This window comes from Camponotus vicinus, unplaced genomic scaffold (assembly GCF_025532165.1).
Source record: "Camponotus vicinus isolate PSW18456_S1 unplaced genomic scaffold, iyCamVici1.0 SCAF_5, whole genome shotgun sequence".
Lineage (NCBI taxonomy): Eukaryota > Metazoa > Arthropoda > Insecta > Hymenoptera > Formicidae > Camponotus > Camponotus vicinus.
The window spans coordinates 13,545,945-13,568,507 of NW_028141977.1; the positions used below are offsets into that span (position 1 = coordinate 13,545,945).

The 22,563-nt window shown below is 39.2% G+C and overlaps 1 protein-coding gene across 1 annotated transcript in view; it reads right to left on the reverse strand.

The window, feature by feature from the left end:
• Dpy (fibrillin-like protein dumpy) overlaps window positions 1-22,563 on the reverse strand; it is a 103,370-nt gene that overhangs the window by 7,851 nt on the left and 72,956 nt on the right. The window contains exons 74-118 of the mRNA XM_083100332.1: window positions 22,169-22,477; window positions 21,693-21,998; window positions 21,242-21,559; window positions 20,697-21,023; window positions 20,315-20,629; window positions 19,676-19,999; window positions 19,269-19,577; window positions 18,876-19,181; window positions 18,482-18,796; window positions 18,072-18,395; window positions 17,186-17,497; window positions 16,750-17,073; window positions 16,332-16,637; window positions 15,897-16,205; window positions 15,458-15,775; window positions 14,219-14,539; window positions 13,791-14,111; window positions 13,178-13,507; window positions 12,725-13,027; window positions 12,152-12,457; window positions 11,749-12,066; window positions 10,959-11,291; window positions 10,372-10,674; window positions 9,804-10,142; window positions 9,154-9,453; window positions 8,703-9,011; window positions 8,267-8,584; window positions 7,762-8,085; window positions 7,360-7,671; window positions 6,861-7,193; window positions 6,477-6,773; window positions 6,063-6,374; window positions 5,664-5,981; window positions 5,181-5,507; window positions 4,792-5,103; window positions 4,402-4,725; window positions 4,005-4,310; window positions 3,610-3,909; window positions 3,088-3,411; window positions 2,299-2,625; window positions 1,799-2,119; window positions 1,442-1,711; window positions 968-1,156; window positions 538-891; window positions 91-303 (exon numbers count right to left, since the gene is read on the reverse strand). Of these exons, the coding sequence (XP_082956458.1) occupies window positions 91-303; window positions 538-891; window positions 968-1,156; window positions 1,442-1,711; window positions 1,799-2,119; window positions 2,299-2,625; window positions 3,088-3,411; window positions 3,610-3,909; window positions 4,005-4,310; window positions 4,402-4,725; window positions 4,792-5,103; window positions 5,181-5,507; window positions 5,664-5,981; window positions 6,063-6,374; window positions 6,477-6,773; window positions 6,861-7,193; window positions 7,360-7,671; window positions 7,762-8,085; window positions 8,267-8,584; window positions 8,703-9,011; window positions 9,154-9,453; window positions 9,804-10,142; window positions 10,372-10,674; window positions 10,959-11,291; window positions 11,749-12,066; window positions 12,152-12,457; window positions 12,725-13,027; window positions 13,178-13,507; window positions 13,791-14,111; window positions 14,219-14,539; window positions 15,458-15,775; window positions 15,897-16,205; window positions 16,332-16,637; window positions 16,750-17,073; window positions 17,186-17,497; window positions 18,072-18,395; window positions 18,482-18,796; window positions 18,876-19,181; window positions 19,269-19,577; window positions 19,676-19,999; window positions 20,315-20,629; window positions 20,697-21,023; window positions 21,242-21,559; window positions 21,693-21,998; window positions 22,169-22,477 (13,986 nt within the window). The remainder of the gene's footprint in view (window positions 1-90; window positions 304-537; window positions 892-967; window positions 1,157-1,441; window positions 1,712-1,798; window positions 2,120-2,298; window positions 2,626-3,087; window positions 3,412-3,609; window positions 3,910-4,004; window positions 4,311-4,401; window positions 4,726-4,791; window positions 5,104-5,180; window positions 5,508-5,663; window positions 5,982-6,062; window positions 6,375-6,476; window positions 6,774-6,860; window positions 7,194-7,359; window positions 7,672-7,761; window positions 8,086-8,266; window positions 8,585-8,702; window positions 9,012-9,153; window positions 9,454-9,803; window positions 10,143-10,371; window positions 10,675-10,958; window positions 11,292-11,748; window positions 12,067-12,151; window positions 12,458-12,724; window positions 13,028-13,177; window positions 13,508-13,790; window positions 14,112-14,218; window positions 14,540-15,457; window positions 15,776-15,896; window positions 16,206-16,331; window positions 16,638-16,749; window positions 17,074-17,185; window positions 17,498-18,071; window positions 18,396-18,481; window positions 18,797-18,875; window positions 19,182-19,268; window positions 19,578-19,675; window positions 20,000-20,314; window positions 20,630-20,696; window positions 21,024-21,241; window positions 21,560-21,692; window positions 21,999-22,168; window positions 22,478-22,563) is intronic.

Consider the following 22,563-nt stretch of genomic DNA (forward strand, 5'->3'; position numbering starts at 1 on the left):
TTAGAATTTTTCAGCAATTTTTCAGCATATTTTTATCTCTAATGTTTTTTTCTATTAACATACGTATATATCTTTTAGGTAAAATTTTACCTGATACACAAGCAACTGTGGCATCGCCGGCGAAATTCGGTAAGCATTCGCAAATCATTGTTCTCATCGGTAGTGTATCTACGACACTACATTTGGCGCTTGCAATGCATGGTTTTGTTTCTGTGCACGGGTCTTTGCAAATACCATTGAAACATGCCAATTTGCTAGGACAGTCAGCGTCGACTTGACACTCCGTCTCTGGTTCTAGTAAGTCTAGAATAGCAATAGTCAGTATTAAAGTTTTTAATGTAAGAAATGAGTAATTAACGATTTCGATAATAATTCTCTCAAAACAAAATCTATTTTAAATAATCACTTATTGAAATTTTTTCAATTTTACTAATAATAATTTAATAATTTGCAATGCCGGTTACATGAAATAAATTTTTAGTTATTTTAATTTATTCTCTTCAGTCCTTCATAAGCCTTATAATATTAAATTCTTACCTAAAAGACATGAGTTGTAAGGATTGCCTATATAACCAGGTGGACATTTACACATTGGCCGATGATTGGCGACAGTGCACAGTGCCGATGGTGGACAATTGCAAGGATTAACGCATTTCAGATCACGACAGGCTAAGGACGAAGCGCAATCGTTGTCGCTGATACACTCGGGCCTCTCACATATTTCGTAAGGATTACCCGTGTATCCATCAGGACAATAGCATCGAGTCTTGTGATATCCATCAGCGGTACACAATGCGTTGATGCCGCATTGCGTAACCAGACAGGTATCGATGCACTCGTTGTTGATGCAAGATTGAATCAACGGACATTCATTATCGTTACGACAACCGACTAAAAAAAATATTATTAAAGTTGATAGCATATATAATTATATGAAAAATGTGTCAATTAAATAATTTATATATACTTTGGTGGCAATATTGCTGAGGCCTTCCGGTATAGCCTTCATTACAAACGCATATAGGTCTATGCATTATCACGTGACAGCGACTATTAAGACCGCAAGAATCAAGAGTGCACGGATCGACGCATTTTTGATTGAAACAGGTTTTGTCATTCGAGCATTCGGAATTTTGGGTGCATTCTGGAATCGGTTCTGTAAACATATAAATTTAATACGATGAAAAAAAATCCCTTCCTCAATATATCTAAATTAAAAATTAATTATTCTAATATATTATATCTAATATATTAATATAGCATTTCGTAAAATAAATTTCTTTTTTTTAGAAAACTTAATTTTAGTATTTCGGTAATTAGATTATAATTCGTGTGTCCATAAAATAATGTAACACGATTATGATTTTTCAAAAGATTTTGATAATAAAGCTATGTTTCAAAAATGTATCAATCACAGATATATTTTGGATATAAATGTTACCTTCGAGGGTTGGGATTGTACATTGCACTCGTGCATTGCCCGTGAATCCAACTGGACAAGAACAGATTGGTTTGTGATTAACGGTCTGACAGATGGAATTGATACCGCAGACGCCGATGCAGGGATCTCGACACTTTTGCGAGAAGCAAGCCTTGTCACGCGGACAATCTGAATTAATAACGCACTCGGGATAGATGCAAATCGCGATGCCGTTTTTCACTCTACACTCGCCGTTATAATTGCAAGGTGATGGACTGCAAGGATTAGTTTCTGAAAAGAAGAAAAAAAAGTGTGCGTGTGTTTTAAAATGATAGAAAGCCACATTTAAAAATTAATATCAGAATTTTCTCTACTTACCGATCTTTGTGTAGCATTCCTCGAAAGGATTGCCGATTAACGAAGATGGGCAGCTACAAAGTGGACTGTGATTGATCGTCTTGCATACTGCTTTACTACCGCATACATTTTGAGAACAAGGATCTTTGCATTTATTCTGTATGCAAGCTTTGTCGCCTGGACAATCCGAGCTAAGTACACACTCCGGATGGCAACCGGTTATACTCGTTGGAACACCTTGCAATCCAGGTAGACATTTACAAATTGCAGTACTGCCGACTGTCTCGCAAACAGTATTCGGGCCGCACGGTGAAGGATAGCACGGATCCTTTTCCTTAGAATCTATAAATGCAAAGAAACATGCAACGAATAACATTTATCACAGAGAGAAAGAAAAGCTTGAGAGATGTCTTGTGTAATTTTGTCTGTTTTGCAATGTTTGTGACTTCAATTCAATTTCAAAAGAAATAAATAGATAAATATTAAATTTAACGAAATAATGAGAGAGATAGCGAAGTTACCTTCTATAGGAACTCGACAAATTGTGAAAGCATCTCCAATCGTTGGTAACGGACAAGAACAAATGGGAACGTGATTGGACACCGTGCAGATCGCACCAACACCGCAAGTACCAGGGCAAAGATCTTGACATCTCATTCTTATGCATGCTTGCGATTTCGGGCAGTCAGTGTTCACAAGGCATTCGGGTTGACATCCTTGATACGGGTTGCCTCTGTAGTTCGATATGCACTCACAAATGGCTGTGTCGAATCTCTCGTAGCAATACGCGTTTGTTCCGCATGGTGAGGGATTACAAGGTCTAGAAGATACTGGCGGTGCTGGAGTTGCTAAAATAAACAAAAAATATACAATTAAAATTTCACTATTGCAATTACGTTTCAATTCTTGCATGCATATAATATATATTATAACATATTATTTTGTAATATAAAATTAACGCGATTAAAAATATATATATATTTTCATATAATACATATATAAAAATAACAAATGTACACGTTTTTTATACATGCATCTTCTATACATGTAAAAAAAGTGCAGCATGATGCATATATTTAAAAAGACGTATTGCGCATATAAATAGTCAAAAATGATATTTAGAAAATGTTGCAAGAGTGATCGATATGTGAAAGAAACTGACGTGCAGTTTTTTTTAAATACATCTTAAATGCATCATTATATACAATATGATATTTACATTTAGAGATGAAAAATCAGGATTTAGAGATTAAAATGTCGAAATAATATTTATCAGAGGTCAACTCCTAAGATAGCGGGGATTTTCTTACATATGATCTTAGAGCAAACTGTGAATGGGTCTCCAGTGTATGATTCGGGACAGGTGCATCGGGCTTGGTGCAAAGTGACTTGGCACAGTGCATTGAATCCGCACAATCCAATGCACAGGTCGGTGCATTTCTGCTTAATGCATGCTCGATTGGTGGGACATTCGCTGTTTGCGCGGCATTCGGGTTTACAATTGGGCGGAGATCCTATGTAGGTTGGTATACAGGAACAAGAGGGTTTATTATCGACGGATACCACGCATTGCGAGTTCAATCCACATGGTGAGGGGTAACATGGGTCCTTGCTGGGTTCTACATCCGATGTTGCTGGCAATGAAAAAAAAATCATTATTTGTTTAAAAAAATCAGGGAAAAAACATTTACGAAAAGATAACTAAAAGAGACATCACAAAAATATCTAAACGATGCTCTCTTATGGGTTAAAACGCTTTTTTTTAAATATTTTTGCAACATCTCTTAGGCATCTTTGCATTATTTGGACCCTTCTGTGGGGTAGTTACTTACTTATGGGGAAACAGTTGACGAACGGATCACCGGAATGCTGATCAGGACACCTGCAAATGGGATTGTGATTTCGCGTTATACACAATGCACTCAGTCCGCAAGTATTTTCGCAGGGATCACGACATCTTGTATTCATGCAAGTCTTGCTCTGCTCACAATCGGTGTTAACAAGACATTCGGGCCTGCAACTTGGCGGGATTCCCAAGTAACCGGGTAGACAAGAGCAGGAAGCTTGATCGCCGTATTCGCGACAGATGCTGTTAGGTCCGCAGGGGGAGGGTTCGCAGGGTTTGGTACGCGCTATCGAGACGTAAGATGGTTAAATTAGTTTCTTCTAATAACAGAGTTCTTTTCGAGAAAAAGACGACAGATTATAAACAGATTAAGACACTCACTTTGCACACGTTTACAGAGCGTGAATGGGTCACCTTCGTAATCCTGGATACAACTACATGTGGCTATGTGATTGACGACCGCGCATTCCGCATTCTGGCCGCAAATTCCATTGCAAGGATTTATACACTTATTATTCGCGCAAGCTTTATTGTATGGACAGTCGGAATTCTGTATACATTCCGGTCGACACTCTCGGTATGGATCGCCACGATATTCGGATATGCAATTGCAGATACCGTTACGGCACTCGGCATTGAGTCCACATGGTGACGGATTACACGGGTCTGTTGCTACTGGTGGAATATCTGTATCGGGAGACGCAAATGTGTATAACAATAATTGTTTTCTATTACGAAAATATAATGATGCAAGCTATAATTTAACGAAAACTCTTACACATGGGTGCTAGGTAACAATTGTTGAAGGGATCGCCTGTATATCCGTCAGAACATGTGCACGATGGAGTATGATTGATCACAGTACACAAGGCATTAACGCCACAGGATCCGGGGCAGGGGTCTCTGCATTTCTCTCTGATGCAAGCTTTATTGCTGGTACAATCAGAGTTAATCGAACATTCGGCACGGCAATAAGGTGGTGATCCGATGTAATTAGGCATGCACGCGCAAGACGAATAACCTCCCCTGTCTTGACACGTGGAAAACGGACCACAGGGCGACGGAACGCAAGGGTTAACTTGTATCGATGGTGTAGGTGTCACTGAAAAGAGATGAAATAATACAGGACTTTCGTATGCAAAACGCGTTTTATCATGCGAAAACTTACGGGGCATGTCGAAACACTTGACGAAGGGATCTCCGATTTGATCGGATCCGCAGCTGCAGAACGGACTGTGAGACAAGACAGTGCATTTGGCGTTGACGCCACACACACCTGGACACGGATCAACGCATTTCTGATTGATGCATGCACGATTCATGGGGCATTGAGTACTAACAACACATTCGGCTTTGCAGTCGGGAGGAGTTCCTTGATAAGTGGGCAGACACGAACAACTAGCTTTTCCATTTACGTTAAGACATTGGCTGTTTGGACCGCATGGAGACGGGTTGCAAGGATCACCTATTGGTGCCGGAGCTATACAAGATTAATCACACGATAATATATAAAGGTAATATATAAAGGATTGTGATCGACAGATATGATGCACTTACGAGTATCTTGTATGGGTCCGCAGTATCTAAATGGATCTCCGGTAAATCTTGACTGACAACTGCACGTGGGTATGTGATTGATAACTTCGCAAATTGCATTGAGACCGCATGTTCCTGGACATGGATCCTGACACTTGTTTCTTACACAAGCTCGATTGGATGTACAATCGGAATTAATTACGCATTCAGGTCTACAACCCTCGTACGGATTTCCGTAGAAATCGGGCAAACAAATGCAGGATGCCGAATTGAAAACCTCGCGACACATCGCATTCGCACCACACGGTGATGGTTGGCAAGGATTTAATGGAGCAAGCGGTGTATCGACTAAAATAGAAAGGCGTAAATTATTTATCAATAAGTATCAAACGCAATTATTATATATGTTCAACATTTTCATTGTGAAAATGGATGAAGAATAATGTCATAAAAATTGGGTAATGCATTTTTCGCGATATTTCGCTATGTTTCTTCGAAACTTACCCGGTCGGGGGTTACATTGAATGAATGGATCGCCGGTAAAATCATTGGCGCAAATGCACATTGGGGTGTGACTGACGGTTCTACATTCCGCGTTTCTGCCGCACGATCCCGGACAAGGATCCCGGCATTTCTGATTAATGCAAGCCTGTTGATTGGGACATTCGCTGTTACTGATACACTCTGGTTTACATCTAGGCGGAATTCCGACGAACTGGGGTAGACACGAGCATGATGGGGCGTTGTTGAAAACTTGGCATACCGCGTTCGAGCCGCAAGGTGAGGGTTGACAGGGATTTACCGGTGGCTTTGGTTCTTCCACTGTAATTTAAACAAGGAACGGTCTATTTCGATATTATGTAACGTAATGACATAAATCTCTTGGTTGCAGGAAATCCTTACGTTGTGGTACGCATTGAACGAACGGATCTCCTGTGTACGGTGGCGGGCAGCTGCATATGGGATTGTGATTCACAACAGTACATTGCGCACTTAATCCGCACGCGCCGAGACATGGATCGATGCACTTTTGATTGCTGCAGGCTCTATTGCGAGCGCAATCGGCGCTTATGAGACATTCCGGTCTGCAAGATGGCGGGGTACCTTTAAATCCAGCGATGCACGTGCAAATCGCTTGACCGTTGGACACGCGACAGTGACTGTTTGGACCGCACGGGGATGGATTACACGGTTGATATTCCACGATGATCGAATCTATTCAATAATAATTACTACTTATTCGTGTCGGGAGATATTCAAAAATTGACAGGTTAAAAAGCGACGAGTTATAAAATATCACGGTTGAGGGATACAAACCTTGAAGAGCCGTGCACGAAATGAATGCGTTGCCGGTCATATTTCTCGGGCAACTGCACATTGGCAAATGATTAATGACATTACATTCCGCGTTAAAGCCGCATGTTCCGACGCACGGATCGCGACACTTGTGGAGCATGCATGCCTTGTCCCGAGAACAATCGGCATTAATGACGCATTCCGGTCGACAGCCGACATACGGGTCTCCGAAGTATTCGGATATGCATGTACAGATTCCATCGTTGCATCGGGCATTCTGGCCGCATGGTGAGGGATTACATCTGTCTGGGGGCGGTACTGAAATATGTATATAAATTGAATTGCGGCGATTTGAAATGCTCACTAATTTCCTTACAATAATATCATGAAAAATAGAATTCTTACGAGGTCTTTGAGGCAAAGTGTTGCAACCCACGAAAGGATCGCCGGTATATCCTTCGGGACATACACAAGACGGCGTATGATTGATCACCGAACAACGTGCCAGGAAGCCGCACGAGCCTGGACAAGGATCTCTACATTTTTCTCTAATGCAAGCTTTATCGGCGGGACAATCCGAATTTATCGAGCACTCGGGTCGACAATTGGGTGGAGCACCGATGTAATTCTGCGTGCAACTACACGCCGGGGCATCACCGATAGCTCTACATAGGGAATTGGGTCCGCAAGGTGACGGCAAGCATGGATCCTTCGGGTATTGATCTTCTGGTTTTGAAACTATAGAAAAATATAGAGAATATATTGTGATATTTTTTCGTCCAAAAATGCGCGGAAAAATGAATACGATTAAAGTTAAAATTGATCGAATTAATTCTTTTTTGTTAGCTGTCTTTAAATTTTAAAACAAGATATTGTGCATTCAAAATATTCTGTATAAACATACTTGGCATTGCAAAGCAATAAATGAACGGATCGCCCGTGAAGCCATTCGCGCATACACAAATTGGGCTGTGATGTATGACCTTGCATTGAGCGTCCCGGCCACAGGTGCCGATACATGGATCTACACATTTTTGATTCACGCATGCTCGGTTCGATCCACATTCTGAATTTACTAAGCACTCCGGTCTGCAATTCGGTGGAGTTCCGATAAATTCGGGCAAACAGGAGCAGACAGCTTGATCATTATTATTGGTACATTGACTATTGGGGCCGCAAGGGGAAGGTTTGCACGGTTCACGCTTTTCATCGGAAACTATAATAATAAATAACGTAATGTTACATTTAAAATGTCAATCATATTATACGTTTTATAATATTCCGCGCGCCTTTAAACGTTACTTACTGTCAAGAGCCTGATAAATGCAATTTATATACGGATTGCCAGTGTAGCCTTGGATACAAGTGCAAACAGGGATATTGTTGACAACTTGGCAATTGGTATTAACACCGCACGAGCCGGGACATGGATTCTGACACTTGGATCCGATACAAGCTAAATGCGCGGGACAATCCGAAGAAATGATACATTCGGGACGACATCCTTGATAAGGATTTCCAACGTATTCAGGCAAGCATGTACAAGAACCGACACCGTTTTGTTCTCTACACACGGCGTTCGTTCCGCAAGGTGATGGTTGGCAAGGTTGACTTGGTACTGATAATGTGCCTAAAAAAATGTAATGTTTCATCCTATCATAACAATCAATCTTCGCGCGCGCGAGTATAATAAATTTCTTATTCATTAAAAAAAAACAAATTAAAATATAACTCTAACAAGAATTCTATTATAAATTGATTAACACTGTTCGTAAAAAGAGATACTTAAAAAAAGCCAATCACAAACTTACTGGGCATGATTGCGCACTGAACAAATGGATCGCCTGTATAACCGGCAGGACACGAGCAAATCGACACGTGATTAACAACGTTGCAACTGGCCAAGGAATGACAAGACCCAGGGCATGGATCTCTGCATTTGCGATTAATACATGCCATTTGATTTGGACATTCGCTGTTACCGATACATTCCGGCCTGCAACTTGGTGGTGTTCCAATAAACTCGGGCATGCAAGAACACGATGGTGCGTCGTTGACGACTTGACACTGCGCATTAGGACCGCAAGGCGAAGGTTGGCACGGATTTATCGGTTTTGGTACATCTTCCGCTTGAAGATAAAAATACAGTCTCAAATATTGCGGGTTATAAGATACAATTTGTTGCTATTGGTGTTCGGCATGAATGCATATATAAAGATTTTTTTAAAAATAGAAAAAGGAACCTACGTCTTGGTATGCAACGTACGAACGGATCACCGGTAAATACGGGAGGACAGCTGCAGATTGGATTGTGATTCAATACTTGGCAACGAGCGGAAATACCGCACGAACCGAGGCAGGGATTGCTGCATTTCGTGTTGATGCAGGCTTCGTTTAGCGCACAATCAGTATTCACTATGCATTCGGGACGGCAAGCGGGCGGACTTCCTATGAATCCAGGTATACACGTACATACTGCTTGATTATTAAAACTCTGACATCGACTGTTCGGGCCGCAGGGCGATGGATTACATGGGTTTTCAATGACTGTGGGATCTGCAAGAGCGTTATTGCCGAAATCGTTAACAGATGTTTAAATCTTTTGCGACGATATGAAATATTTGTTTACAAAAAAAATTAAGAGCCAATATTTATCTCCAACATACTCATAAAAACGTTTGGTTATTGACAGATTTACCTTGAACAATCGGATAACACGCTGCAAATGCATTGCCGGACATTCCGTCAGGACAAGCGCACATCGGGGTATGATTTATTACTGTGCACTTTGCGTTTTGCCCGCAAACTCCGGTACATGGGTCGAAACATTTGTTACGAACGCAGGCTTTGTCTAACGGGCAATCTGGATTTTGCACGCATTCGGGTCGACATGCGGTATAAGGATCACCTTGATACTCGGGCAGACAGGTACAAGTGCCGTCACGGCACATTGCATTGGCTCCGCATGGGGATGGATTACAAGGATCTTGTGGTACAGCTGCAAATATTATTACTTATTTTGAACAAATATGGTATCTTAAAAATAAAATGCTAAAGGTATTAAATATAATGTCGCACATTTTGTATTTTAAAACATCTTATTATTTTATAATCTCATTATTTTATAATTTCGATCACCCTTTCACTCGAGATAAAAATATTAAAATATATTACATCTGATTAAGATCTGATAGAATATTTATACAATTTCATATTTCACGACTTAGTTTTATTAATGCTTGATAATCATGTATTTAAAAAAGCATGTATTTATGTCTCCATTTTTGTTTCTTTAATTATATGGGTGATATATTATAAAATAATAAGGATAAAAGAATGAAAGCTTACGAGGAGGTTCTGGGGAGCAATTGACAAACGCATCTCCGGTGTAACCCTTCGGACAAAGACAGACGGCCATGTGATTAACCACGAGACATTGCGCTCCGATACCGCAAGAACCTGGGCATGGATCTCGACATTTTTGTCTCAAACATGCTCTATCGCTGCTGCATTCGGAATCCACGGTACATTCTGGCCGACAGTTCGGGGGGCTACCGATGTAATTTTCTAAGCATGTGCAGGTCGGCACGTTTGCGTAGCCGCTATCGCGGCAAATGGCGAATGGACCACAGGGAGATGGAACGCATGGATTTTGTGGCGTCACAGGAGATGTATCTTCATTTATCTCTGTGAATAATTTCTATTATATTTGCGCCCAAAATTCTGTATTATGATACTTTTATTAAAGCATCGCTTATTTTGAAAAACGCGCGATATCTTATTTTGTTAGAAGAGAATCAAATATAAAAAAAAGTTTTACTTTAAAAAAATTTTGTCTCTCTCTAAATCAAATATCATGCGAGACGATGCATTAAAAAAGCAATTCGATTTTCAATTATTTTATAGGCGTACTTACGCGTTTGGAAGCATGTTACGAAGGGATCGCCAGTAAAACCTTGATTACAACTACAAATCGGGCTATGATTTATCACTTCGCATCTCGCGTTGATGCCACAAATGCCAGGACATGGATCAACGCATTTGCGGTTTTTGCATGCACGATTCACGGGACAATCGGAGCTAACAGTGCATTCCGCGCGACAATTTGGCGGGGTTCCGATAAATGTAGGTAAACAGGAACATATTGCTTGACCGTTTAATTCACGACACTGACTGTTAAGTCCACAGGGAGAATCGCTGCACGGATTACGTTCTACTGCTAAAAAAAGATTTTTAGAAATTAGATTTTTACATAACATAATAATTTCGATTTATCGAAAAAATTAAATGCCATAATCGCAGAAAACTATTTGAAAATATTGATTTATAATTTGCTTAATATTTCCTTGTGAAATTTATCATGTACAGGTGTTATTGCATTGTAATTAATTGCTGGACTTTTAATTTTGAAAATAAAATATTTCGATAAATTCCTCGCAAATTAAAAAATTATTAGATTATATCGAACTAAAAATCGCCTGCGCGAGTCTCTAAATCACTTACTCGTATCTTGCACAATTCTATTACACGAGACAAATGGATTGCCGCTATATCCAGGTTGACATGTGCACAATGGCGCGTGATTCACTACTTGACAAATTGCATTGTACCCACAGAAACCTGGACAAGGATTTTGACACTTCGATCCGATACATGCACGATCTGCGGTGCAATCGGAATTTATCGTACACTCGGGACGACATCCTTCGTATGGATTGCCTGTATAATCCGATTGACATGTGCAGGAACCAACACCGTTTAATTCGCGACATATCGCATTAAAACCACACGGTGATGGAATACAAGGTGTTGGTTTTACAGCATTTATGACATCGCCTATAAAAATTTCAGTTATGTTCAGATACACTTTTAATAACAATTTTGATTGCTATTAAATTATCAAAATAGAAGAATCATCGGACATACACATATTTTCAATTACTGGTGTTAAAAGACAAATTTAAGAAGATAATAATAATTGTCATATAACGAGGCATAATTTCGATACATCAAATTTTAAAGAATTATAAATAACACACATCATAAAATAACAGTTACGCGCATAAATAATAATATGTAATAACTCTACAATGTACATAAATAGAAATAAATAATAACAGTATATGTATATTTTTCTCTCAATTAATTTTAATTTAATTTTAATAAGAGAGATTTTAATATATAATTGCCATTTAATATAAAAAATTGAAAATTTGTTATGGAATATCTGTTATTGGAACCGCATTTTGTGGTTCTAAATCATCCTAAACATGAATACATGACTTGCACTTACTTTGTTTGGGATTACATAGCATGAATGGATCACCTTCGAATCCGTCGAGGCAAATGCACATAGGTGTATGGCTTATCACTCGACAATCAGCATTAATACCGCAAGAGCCCGGACATGGATCGCGACATTTCTGATTGATACATGCCAATTGCGTGGAACACTCGCCATTACTAACGCATTCCGGCCTACAATTCGGCGGATTACCGATGAATTCGGGCAAACAGGAACATGAATACGCATTGTTTATAACTTCGCATTTACTATTAATTCCACACGGAGATGGGATGCAGGGATTAACCGGTACTGGAGATTCTATTGCTGTTGGAAAAATAAAGAATGCAATGTTTTCCTAAATATTTAACCAATGTCTGACAAGTACATTATACGCTTTTCAGTTACTCACGTCTCGGGATGCACTGAGTGAAGGGGTCACCGGTCAACTCGGAGGGACAAGAACAAATCGGATTATGATTGACAACTACACATTGCGCTCTAATGCCGCACGTTCCGGGGCAGGGATCTATGCATTTCCGATTATTGCAGGCCATGTTAGCGGGACAGTCGGAACTGATAATGCACTCAGCTCGACAATTAGGTGGTGCGTCCAAATATCCAGGGAGACAAGAACAGACAGCTTGTTCCTTTACCTTTCGACACTGACTGTTCGGGCCACACGGTGTGGGATTGCATGGATCTTCCGTTATCGTTTCTATGTAAATATTAAGAAGAAGGCGGTTACAAGAGAGGGAAATAACAATTCAATTATTAACCCTTAGACTACCAACGGGACACATGTGTCCCATGAAAGAGAATACAGGCACCATGCATGATTAAATTCTACAAAGCCTACCTAATGTGTAAACAATGAAAAAAATCTCAAATTAAAAAGAAAAAAAAATGGTAGTCTAAGGGTTAAGTTAACATCGATCGTTTGAAACGATTGATACGTTTCGAGATTGATCGCTTGAATGAGTACCTTCTATCGGGGAACACATTATAAAGGCATTGCCGGACATTCTCGGCGCGCAAGTGCAAATCGGTATGTGATTTCCGACAGAACACAAGGCATTGAGACCGCAGATTCCGAGGTCACATGGATTCTGACACTTGTTCTTAATGCAAGCTCTGTCTCTCGGACAATCGGAATTCAGAATACATTCCGGACGACATCCAAAGTATGGATCTCCTTGATACTCAGGAAGGCAAGAACATACACCATTAAAGCATTGCGTATTTGCACCGCAATTTAAACATGGATCCGTTGGTGTGAGTGTTGTATCTGGGGAACATGAATTTTAGCATTCAACGAAGTCAAGTATTTTTAAATTTTTTTAAGAGAACGTGACAAATATTTTTCAAATTATGAAGTTTGTCTATTTTTATAACACGTGTTGATATCCTAAATATTTGTTTACAGACTAAATCTTACCTTCCTCGGAAACTGGTCTACACATTACGAATGGATCACCGGTAAATCCAGTGAGACAAGAACATATGGGTGTATGTTGATGAATGCTACAAGTTGCTTGTACACCGCACACGCCATCGCAAGGATTTCGACACTTTCTCTGTATACATGCCTGATTAGTCGAACATTCTGAGTTAATTGTACATTCAGGTCTACAATTGGGTGGTGTTCCTATATATGTCGATAAACAGGCACACGATGCTTGACCGTTAATGTCACGGCATTCTGAGAAAGGTCCGCAGGGTGAAGGTGCGCAAGGATTCACAAGTGGACGAGGCTCTTCATCTTTAGCTATAGAGATAAAAATGATCTTAGCTCTCGAACGTCTTCAATAAAATGTTAGCATTATTTCTCTAAATAACAAATAAGTGAAATTGAATTTAAAAGAAGAGAAAAAGAATTATTCATATTTACAAAGTCGAAAGACATTATATATTTAAGATGCGGTCTTGAGACAAAGTTATAAGAAAATTTTTTGAGACAGTATATTCGCACGTGCATAGTTTTGAAAAAATATTTCCTTCAGTCTTCGAAAAATTAATTTAATCTACTTAATTTACTCTTGATTCCTTACGTGGCATTTCAAAGCAGGCAATGAATGGGTCGCCAGTAAAACTAGGCGGACACGAACATATGGGATTATGATTGATCGTTTCACATCTCGCATTAGAACCGCACAATCTAGAACTGCGGCAAGGATCGCTACATTTATTCGAGATGCACGCCAGACTGAAGGCGCATTCGGTGCTAATAGTGCACTCGGGGCGACAATTTGGTGGGCTACCCAAGAAGGCGGGTAAACAAGTGCAGACGCTCGTACTATCCACTACGCGACACAAGCTATTAGGTCCACAAGGTGATGGTTCGCAGGGGTTACTGACAGCATTGTTTCCTTCTAAAAATTTTACATAGTATATTTTCCACATGAATGTAATAATTTCTCGTAATAAATAATAAAAATATCGTGCGATAAAGTATGTTAAATTTCACAGCATATCGCACCTATTTCTACCGGGCTGCAATATAAGAAAGCGTTGCCAGTATATCTGGGATAACAATTGCAAACCGGCAAGTGGTTGATTACTTGACATAACGCATTGCGTCCACACGATCCTGGACATGGATCTCTACATTTCGTATTTATGCAAGCCAGATTAGCAGGACAATCCGAATTCAAGATGCATTCTGGTCTGCATCCTTCGTACGGATTACCAATGTAATTCGGTAAACATGTACATGAACCGGCACCGTTGAATTCCTTGCATACTGCATTGGAGCCGCAAGGAGAGGGGGTACAAGGATCAATCGGTGACAATGGTGTGGCTAAAAATGACATCAATAATGAGTAATGGAATTCGTATTTAAAAGAGAGAAATTTGTCTCTGCATAAATCAGCAGAATTGGGAAGTAACGCAACATCGTTACAAATTTCGTTTGTGACGAAACAAGTAATTTTATATTTTAAGTAATGTTATATTTTACGATAATAACGAATTCAACAATAATTACTTTTTTCATTACTTTTTTGAATCTACGCGGTGTAATTTACAAAGAAACACACAAAGAACATTATATTTTTTTAAAATTAATTAGACAATTTCGGGAGAAAATTTAATGATTTCGTTTTAAATTAGGTCATGTAATTTTTATAAACTTTTTCATGTTAAAAAAGAATTTAACTTGTAAATTAATATATTATGTCAGGATTTTGAAGTTACATTAAAGATGGTGATTTTGAATATATTGAATCTATTAAAAGAAAAGCTAAAAAATATTCTTTTTTTATTTACGGAATTTGAAGATTTCAAAGAAACCAATTTTTTTGCAATTTTTAAAAAATAAATTTTTTTGTGAAGACGTTAGTATTCTAAATTATTATCAAAATTATTACTTTTGATAATATCAATAACATTATCAATATTGAACTTATGTATATATTATATATGACTTGAATTTGATAATAACGTCAAAAGTAATGGAAATTAAAACAATTCATTATTTTTTGAGTAACGATAACGAGCTACTTATACGTATAAAGTAACTTCCCCAATTCTATAAACTAGATATTGAGATCAATTTAATTTCGATTTGATTTTCCTCTGATTTCAATACTATATACACAAAAAGATAATTTCTATGTTTATTAGCGCAATAATTCATATAAGATACGTTCCGTATCTCATCTACATCGAAAGTTTAGCAAATCGAAATTATGTCAGTTTTAATTTTTCTGGTACTTACGTTCTCTGAAAATGCATTGCGTGAATGGATCACCGGTGAAACCATCCACGCAAGAACACATCGGGGTATGACTGACAACGTGACAATTAGCGTTCGCACCACAAGAACCAACGCACGGGTCCTGACATTTTTGATTAATGCAAGCCAAGTGATTAGCGCATTCGCTATTACTGACGCACTCTGCTCTGCAATTAGGCGGAGTGCCGATAAAATTGGGTAAACATGTACATTCAGATCTATCATCGCGCGCTTGGCAATACGAATTTGGACCACACGGATTTGGTTTACATGGCGTAGGAGGTGACGGTAACTCTTGAGCTAAAAATTGCAAAATTCGATTTACAAAAAAAAAAGGAGAAAAGCGAAAATTTTCTTAAAAATTCTACATTGATTGGGATTACATTGATTGTGAATACTGACGTAATTTAAGCGTACTTACGTGCTTCTTGGTAACATCTAACGAAAGGATCGCCGGTTTGAAGAGGAGGGCAAACGCAAATCGGATTGTGATTCACTACATGACACATGGCATTTAATCCGCAACTTCCTGGACAAGGATTTGTACACTTTTGATTGCTACAAGCCTCATTTTGTGGACAATCCGTGCTGACTATGCATTCAGGTCTGCAGGTCGGGGGGCTACCTAAATATCCTCTTACACAGGAACAGACTGCTTGATTGTTTATAACGCGACATTCGCTGTTTGGTCCACAGGGCGAAGGAACGCATGGATTAGCGGGTGGCATATCTAATACATAAAAGTAACGGGCATTGAATCTCCGGGAATCGTTTACAAAAAATTGTGCTTTGTTTAATTTCGCAGCATTGAATCTGCAAGCGATTTTTATCGCTTTGCAACGGGATCTTCATATACCTTGTAAAGGCGTGCATTGACTAAATGCATTGCCAGTCATATTTCCAGGACAACTGCACATGGGAACGTGACCGATTACCGTGCATAATGCGTTAAGGGCGCAAGCTCCGGGGCACGGATCTAAACATTTATTACGCATGCACGCTCTATCGCGAGGACAGTCGGCATTTAGGACACATTCCGGACGACAACCTACATATGGATCTCCTCGAAACTCTGGTATACAACTACAAACACCGTCTGAGCATTCCGCGTTGGAGCCGCAGGGTGAAGGGATGCAGGCGTCTTCGACTGGAGATGGAATTGCTGCAAAATATATAATCGATATACTCACGATACAAGTGATAAAGTGAACTCAAATTATACTTCCAACCAGTCTCAAGATACGTGGCATATCGAATAAATATTGATAGCTTACGTGTTGTTACAATCTCGCAGAGAATAAATGTATTTCCTGTGTATCCTTCGGGACATCTGCATGTGGGAATGTGATTAATGACTGAACACAGGGCATTAGTACCGCACGAACCGGGGCACGGATTAACGCATTTCATGTTGATGCAAGCTCTATCGCTCGGGCATTCCGAGTGTATGATACACTCAGGTCGGCAATTAGGTGGCTGACCTATGTAATTTTCCAAGCAAGTACACGCGGGAGAACCGCCGATACTTCTGCATTGAGAGAAACTACCGCATGGGGATGGCAGGCATGGATCTTTTTCTATTATCGATGGTGTTATAGCTGAAAGACATTCGGAGTTACATTTAACGACAATTGCCATGTGACATACAAAGGATAACATTGATTGGATTAAAAAAATGTAATTCTTCATGTATTCGATGTACGGTCTTACGTGGAATTAATGTGCATATGGTGAAAGGATCTCCACTGTAACCGGGCATACAACTGCAGATGGGGCTGTGATTAACGACCATACAATTGGTATTGAGTCCACATGGGCTTGGACAGGGATTCACGCATTTGTAATCCTTGCATGCTAATTGCGGGGCGCATTCTGAGCTAGCGATACATTCGGGTCTACATGCAGGTGGAGTTCCAACGTACGTTGGCAGGCATGAACAGACTGCCTGTCCAGATACTTCTTTGCATTTGCTGTTGGGTCCGCAGGGTGACGGGGCACAAACGTTTTCATCTGAGATTATTTCTGGGAAAAATTTCATTGATTAATGTAATTATGCAGGTAAAAGAGTATATATGTTTACATTTCCATATTAAATTTTAAAAGAATGTATCTATGAGCAATGTTACTGATTTATAATCACATTTTATAAAATCATCAGCAATTAATTAATTAATTAAATAAATATACTTTTCAGAAAATAAATTATGCATTAAAAGATTTTATCAGTAGCATAAGAATATAATGTGTATGTAAAATGTAAAAAAAAATGTTATTTTTCTGAAAATGTAATGTTGCAAATTTTAAATATTATATAAGATAGTATTTTAAAAAACTTAAGAAACTTTTTTTTATATTTCTAATTTTCTTTTTCTCACAAATACTATGAAATTAAAATTTTGTGAAAGAAAAAATGTTGATTAGTAATGATCACATATCATAAAGAATGTCTCCTCTCAATTTTAATACATATTAGATACATAACAAAAATTTATAAAGACTAATAAAAAGGTTGCAATATAGATTATATCACAAACAAACTTATTTGAAAATTTTTTGTTAAACAAAATTGGAGCTGTGTGAGATTGATGGCACTTACTCTCCACGAAACAAGAAACAAAAGGATCTCCAGTATATCCGGGGATACATGTACACATCGGTTGATGATTAACAACCGAGCACTCGGCATTTTGGCCGCATACGCCTGCACAGGGGTTGACGCACTTATTTCTTACGCACATCAAATTGGATGGGCAATCGGGATTAATAACGCATTCGGGTCGACACGCTAAATAAGGATTGCCAGCATAATTAGAGGTACACTGACAAATTGCGATGCCGTCTCGCTCTCTACATATCGCGTTCGTGCCACATTCAAAATTTGCGCAGGGCGATGGTTCTGGCTCCAGTTCTTGTTCGTATGCTAAAACAGCGCAAAAGGGTAGACAGGATTAAGCAATGTCGTGTAAAAAATATACGGACGACTAGTTTTCTCAAGGTTTTCCTTACGAGGTATCACCGAACAACGCGTATACGGGTCACCGGTGAGACCGTAGGAACAGACGCAATGAGGTATGTGTTGCACCACATGGCATTCCGCACTCTCTCCACATAGACCTGGACAGGGATCTATGCATTTTTGCCGCACGCAACTCTGATGACCAGGACATTCGGAATTGGAGATGCACTCGGGTTGGCAATACGGAGGCGAGCCTTTATACTCGGGCAGGCACGAACAAGAGGGCATATCGTTAATGACTTGACACTGAGCGTACGGACCGCAGGGCGAAGGTTGACAAGGGTTTATCGCAGGTGCTACTGGTCCTAGAGTAACAAATGTTTTCTATTTTAGTAGGTGGCCGGGGCGGATTTATGCTTTGTATTGATTTTACGTCGTATTTACTCATAACATCGCATCTGACGAATGGATCGCCTGTATAACGTTCGGGACACGAGCACACAGGATTATGGTTGACGACTACACATCTGGCTTGAATGCCGCATGTACCAGGGCAAGGATCTTTGCATCTCTGATTGACGCAAGCTTCGTTTGGCCGACAATCGGAGCTGAGAGTGCACTCTGGTCGGCAAAGGGGTGGTGATCCAAGGAATTCCGGCGCACACGTGCACACGGCCTGTCCATTTAATTCGCGACATATGCTGTTTGGACCGCAGGGATTCGGACTGCACGGTCTTGTTACGGACGGAACTACGCGAGGAAGACAATATCATTAGCTCATTTGTTCGAGCATATACATACATAGATCGGATATTTTTTTTATTCTAAATATCATACCTTTCATTACATCGCAAGAAATAAACGCGTTTCCGGTGGTACCGGAGGGACAACTGCACATCGGCGTGTGATTTATCACATTGCATAAACTGTTTCGTCCACAAGTTCCTGGGCAGGGATCTACGCATTTATTTCGTATGCATGCCCTATCGGCGGAACAATCCGCACTAAATACGCATTCAGGTCGACATCCAAGATATGGGTCGCCGAAATATTCAGGTAAACAAGTACAAATGCCGTTATTGCATCGAGCATTTGACCCACAGGGTGATTCACTGCATGGATCAGGTTTTTGTACTGGTATGTCATCTATATCATAGCAATGCATTATTAGTTTAAGTTATGTCGTAATAGAAATAAATAAAAAATTTTGTAATTAATTCAGGAGAGATTTCGGCGTAACTTACTAATTGGCATAGGTTGACAACTGATAAACGGATCGCCGGTATAACTGTCTATACATCTGCAGATTGGGATATGATTGTGAACGGTACAATCGGCATTCAGACCGCAAGAACCTGGACAGGGATCTTGGCATTTTTCGCGAATACAAGCCTGATTACTCGGACAGTCGGCAGAAATGATGCATTCAGGACGACAGTTTGGCGGTGCGCCAATATAATTAATCATGCAGGAACAAGATGGATAACCATTGACATTGCGACATTGCGAATTGGGTCCGCACGGAGAAGGTATACAAGGATCCGAAGGCGGACTTGGTAATGGAGAAGCTAAAATTTAAAGTAAAAAATTTCAAGATAAAACTATTAAATAATTTTTAAAGATAATATTTAAAGATAATATTTAATTATTTTTGCAAGTATTTTTTAAGTGAAAAAATGTAATTAATATTTTAATGTTTCCAAAAAATATAATCATGGCCATTTCATATCAATCAAAACTTGAAAATAAAAAACAATATTTAATGCAAGGTCAATTGTACCTATGACCTAGTATGATATTGATATTATCTTAAAAAATATGAAAATATTATAAAGCAGAATGAAAATTATAAAAATTTAAATATAAAAATTTGCGCCGCTTACGTGGTACGAATGTGCAGCGCGTGAATGGATCACCGCTGAATCCGGATTTACACATGCATATTGGACTATGGTTCACAACTCTACATGTTGTTCCCTGGCCGCACGAGTTTGGACAAGGATCGATGCATTTATTATTTTCGCAAGCGCGATTTGTCGCGCATTCTGTGCTAACCGTACACTCTGGCTTACAACCGGGCGGTGCGCCGATATAATTTGAAAGGCAAGAGCAAACAGCTTGCCCATTACTTGATTTACATTGACTATATGGTCCACAAGGAGATTGTTGACAGGGATCAATGTTATCTGATAGAATCGCTGTAAGATAATCAGTATTAACTAATTGCTTTTAAGACACGATAGACGAATTTGTATAATTTCTTACGGGTTTCTGGAATGAGATTGCAGTATATAAATGGATTTCCTGTAAATCGTTCAAAACAGGTACAAGTCGGTGAATGATTAATCACGTAACACTGTGCGTTCTGACCGCACGTTCCTGGACATGGATCTTTGCATTTTAGACCGATACACGCCTGATTAGACGGGCAATCAGAATTGAGTGTGCATTCAGGTCTGCATCCTTCATAGGGATTACCCACATAATCGGGTGAACATGAGCAAGAACCAGCATTTTGCAGAACTCTACATATTGCATTCGCACCACACGGAGATGGTGTGCACGGTGTGGCTACGTTAGGTTGTATATCAACTAAAATATGTAAAAACAGAATAATGATTATAAATTTATCTGCAAGAAAACAGCCGATGAAAAATTATGATTTTCAATTTTTTTAATAATTTAATGTTAGCAATTTCTTTTTTTTCATTTTTCCAAAAAAGTCTATGAATTAATGAGAAGAAAGACATTTGATTTTTTAAATATAGTCAGAAAAATTCATTAACATCATAAGTCATTAATTCTCTTACATTGTTGGGGAGAGCACTGCGTGAATGGATCGCCAGTATAACCGGGTGTACAAGCGCACATCGGTGTATGGCTAACAACGTTACAAATGGCGTTGATTCCGCATGCATTGATGCATGGATCGCGACATTTTTGGTTGATACAGGCCATTTTATTCGAGCATTCGCTATTACTGATGCATTCATATCGACAGTTGGGTGGTGATCCGATAAATTCTTGTAAACACGAACAAGACGGTTGATCATTGATCACTTGACATTGCGCGTTTGGCCCACACGGTGATGGTTGACAGGGATTGAGCACGGGTAATGGTTCCTCAGCTTTAAAGATAGCGATTGATTAATTGATAATGCGCGGTCATTGAGACATATATTGATGTTCAAAGTGAACAAAATATAGATTGCGGGAAAAAAATAATATTCGAAAATATATCTTTAAAAAAATATTTCTTACGAGGTGGGAAACAATTAATAAACGGATCTCCGGTCATTCCAGGACGACAGGCACAAACGGGATTATGATTAATGACATTGCAAATTGTGTTGCGTCCGCAACTTCCGGGGCAAACGTCCCGACACTTTTGATTGGTACACGCTTCGTTCTTCGGGCAATCTGAATTTATTACACATTCGGGCCTGCAAGTCGGAGGTGCTCCGACGAATCCGCTTATGCAACTGCATACGGCTTGCATGTTATTTTGTCTGCATTGACTGTTTGGACCGCATGGAGACGGATTACATGGATTGCTAACGGAGGGTGCTACAATACGATCAGAAAAGATTTTAATTAGAGTAAAAATGATGGAGGATAAAAATTTAATGTATTAAAAATATGAATATTTTGATAAAAATTTGATAAAAATTTTGATAAATATTTTGATACATATAGCAATTGCTTTATATATACGTAAAATTCTTTCAAAAAAATACCTGGAGCGGGAGAGCACAAGACAAAAGCATTTCCAATCATTCCTGCGAGACAAGTACACATAGGAATATGATTGTATACATTGCACATGGCGTTTTGGCCACAAACATTTGGACAAGGATCCACGCATTTGTTTCGCACGCATGCCTGCGTGTTCGGGCAATCGTTATTCAATACACATTGTGGGCGACAACCGCTATACGGGTCTCCGAAATATTCTGTTATGCAAGTGCAAATTCCTTCGTTGCACTGCGTATTAGGTCCGCAAGGTGAAGGCGTGCATGGATCCGGCTTAGACAACTGAATAGGAACTATAATAATGTCACGTGAGAAAAGGATCAAGTGTGTTATCATATCTATAAAAAAATTAAAATTATATACTTGCAAATAGAGAATC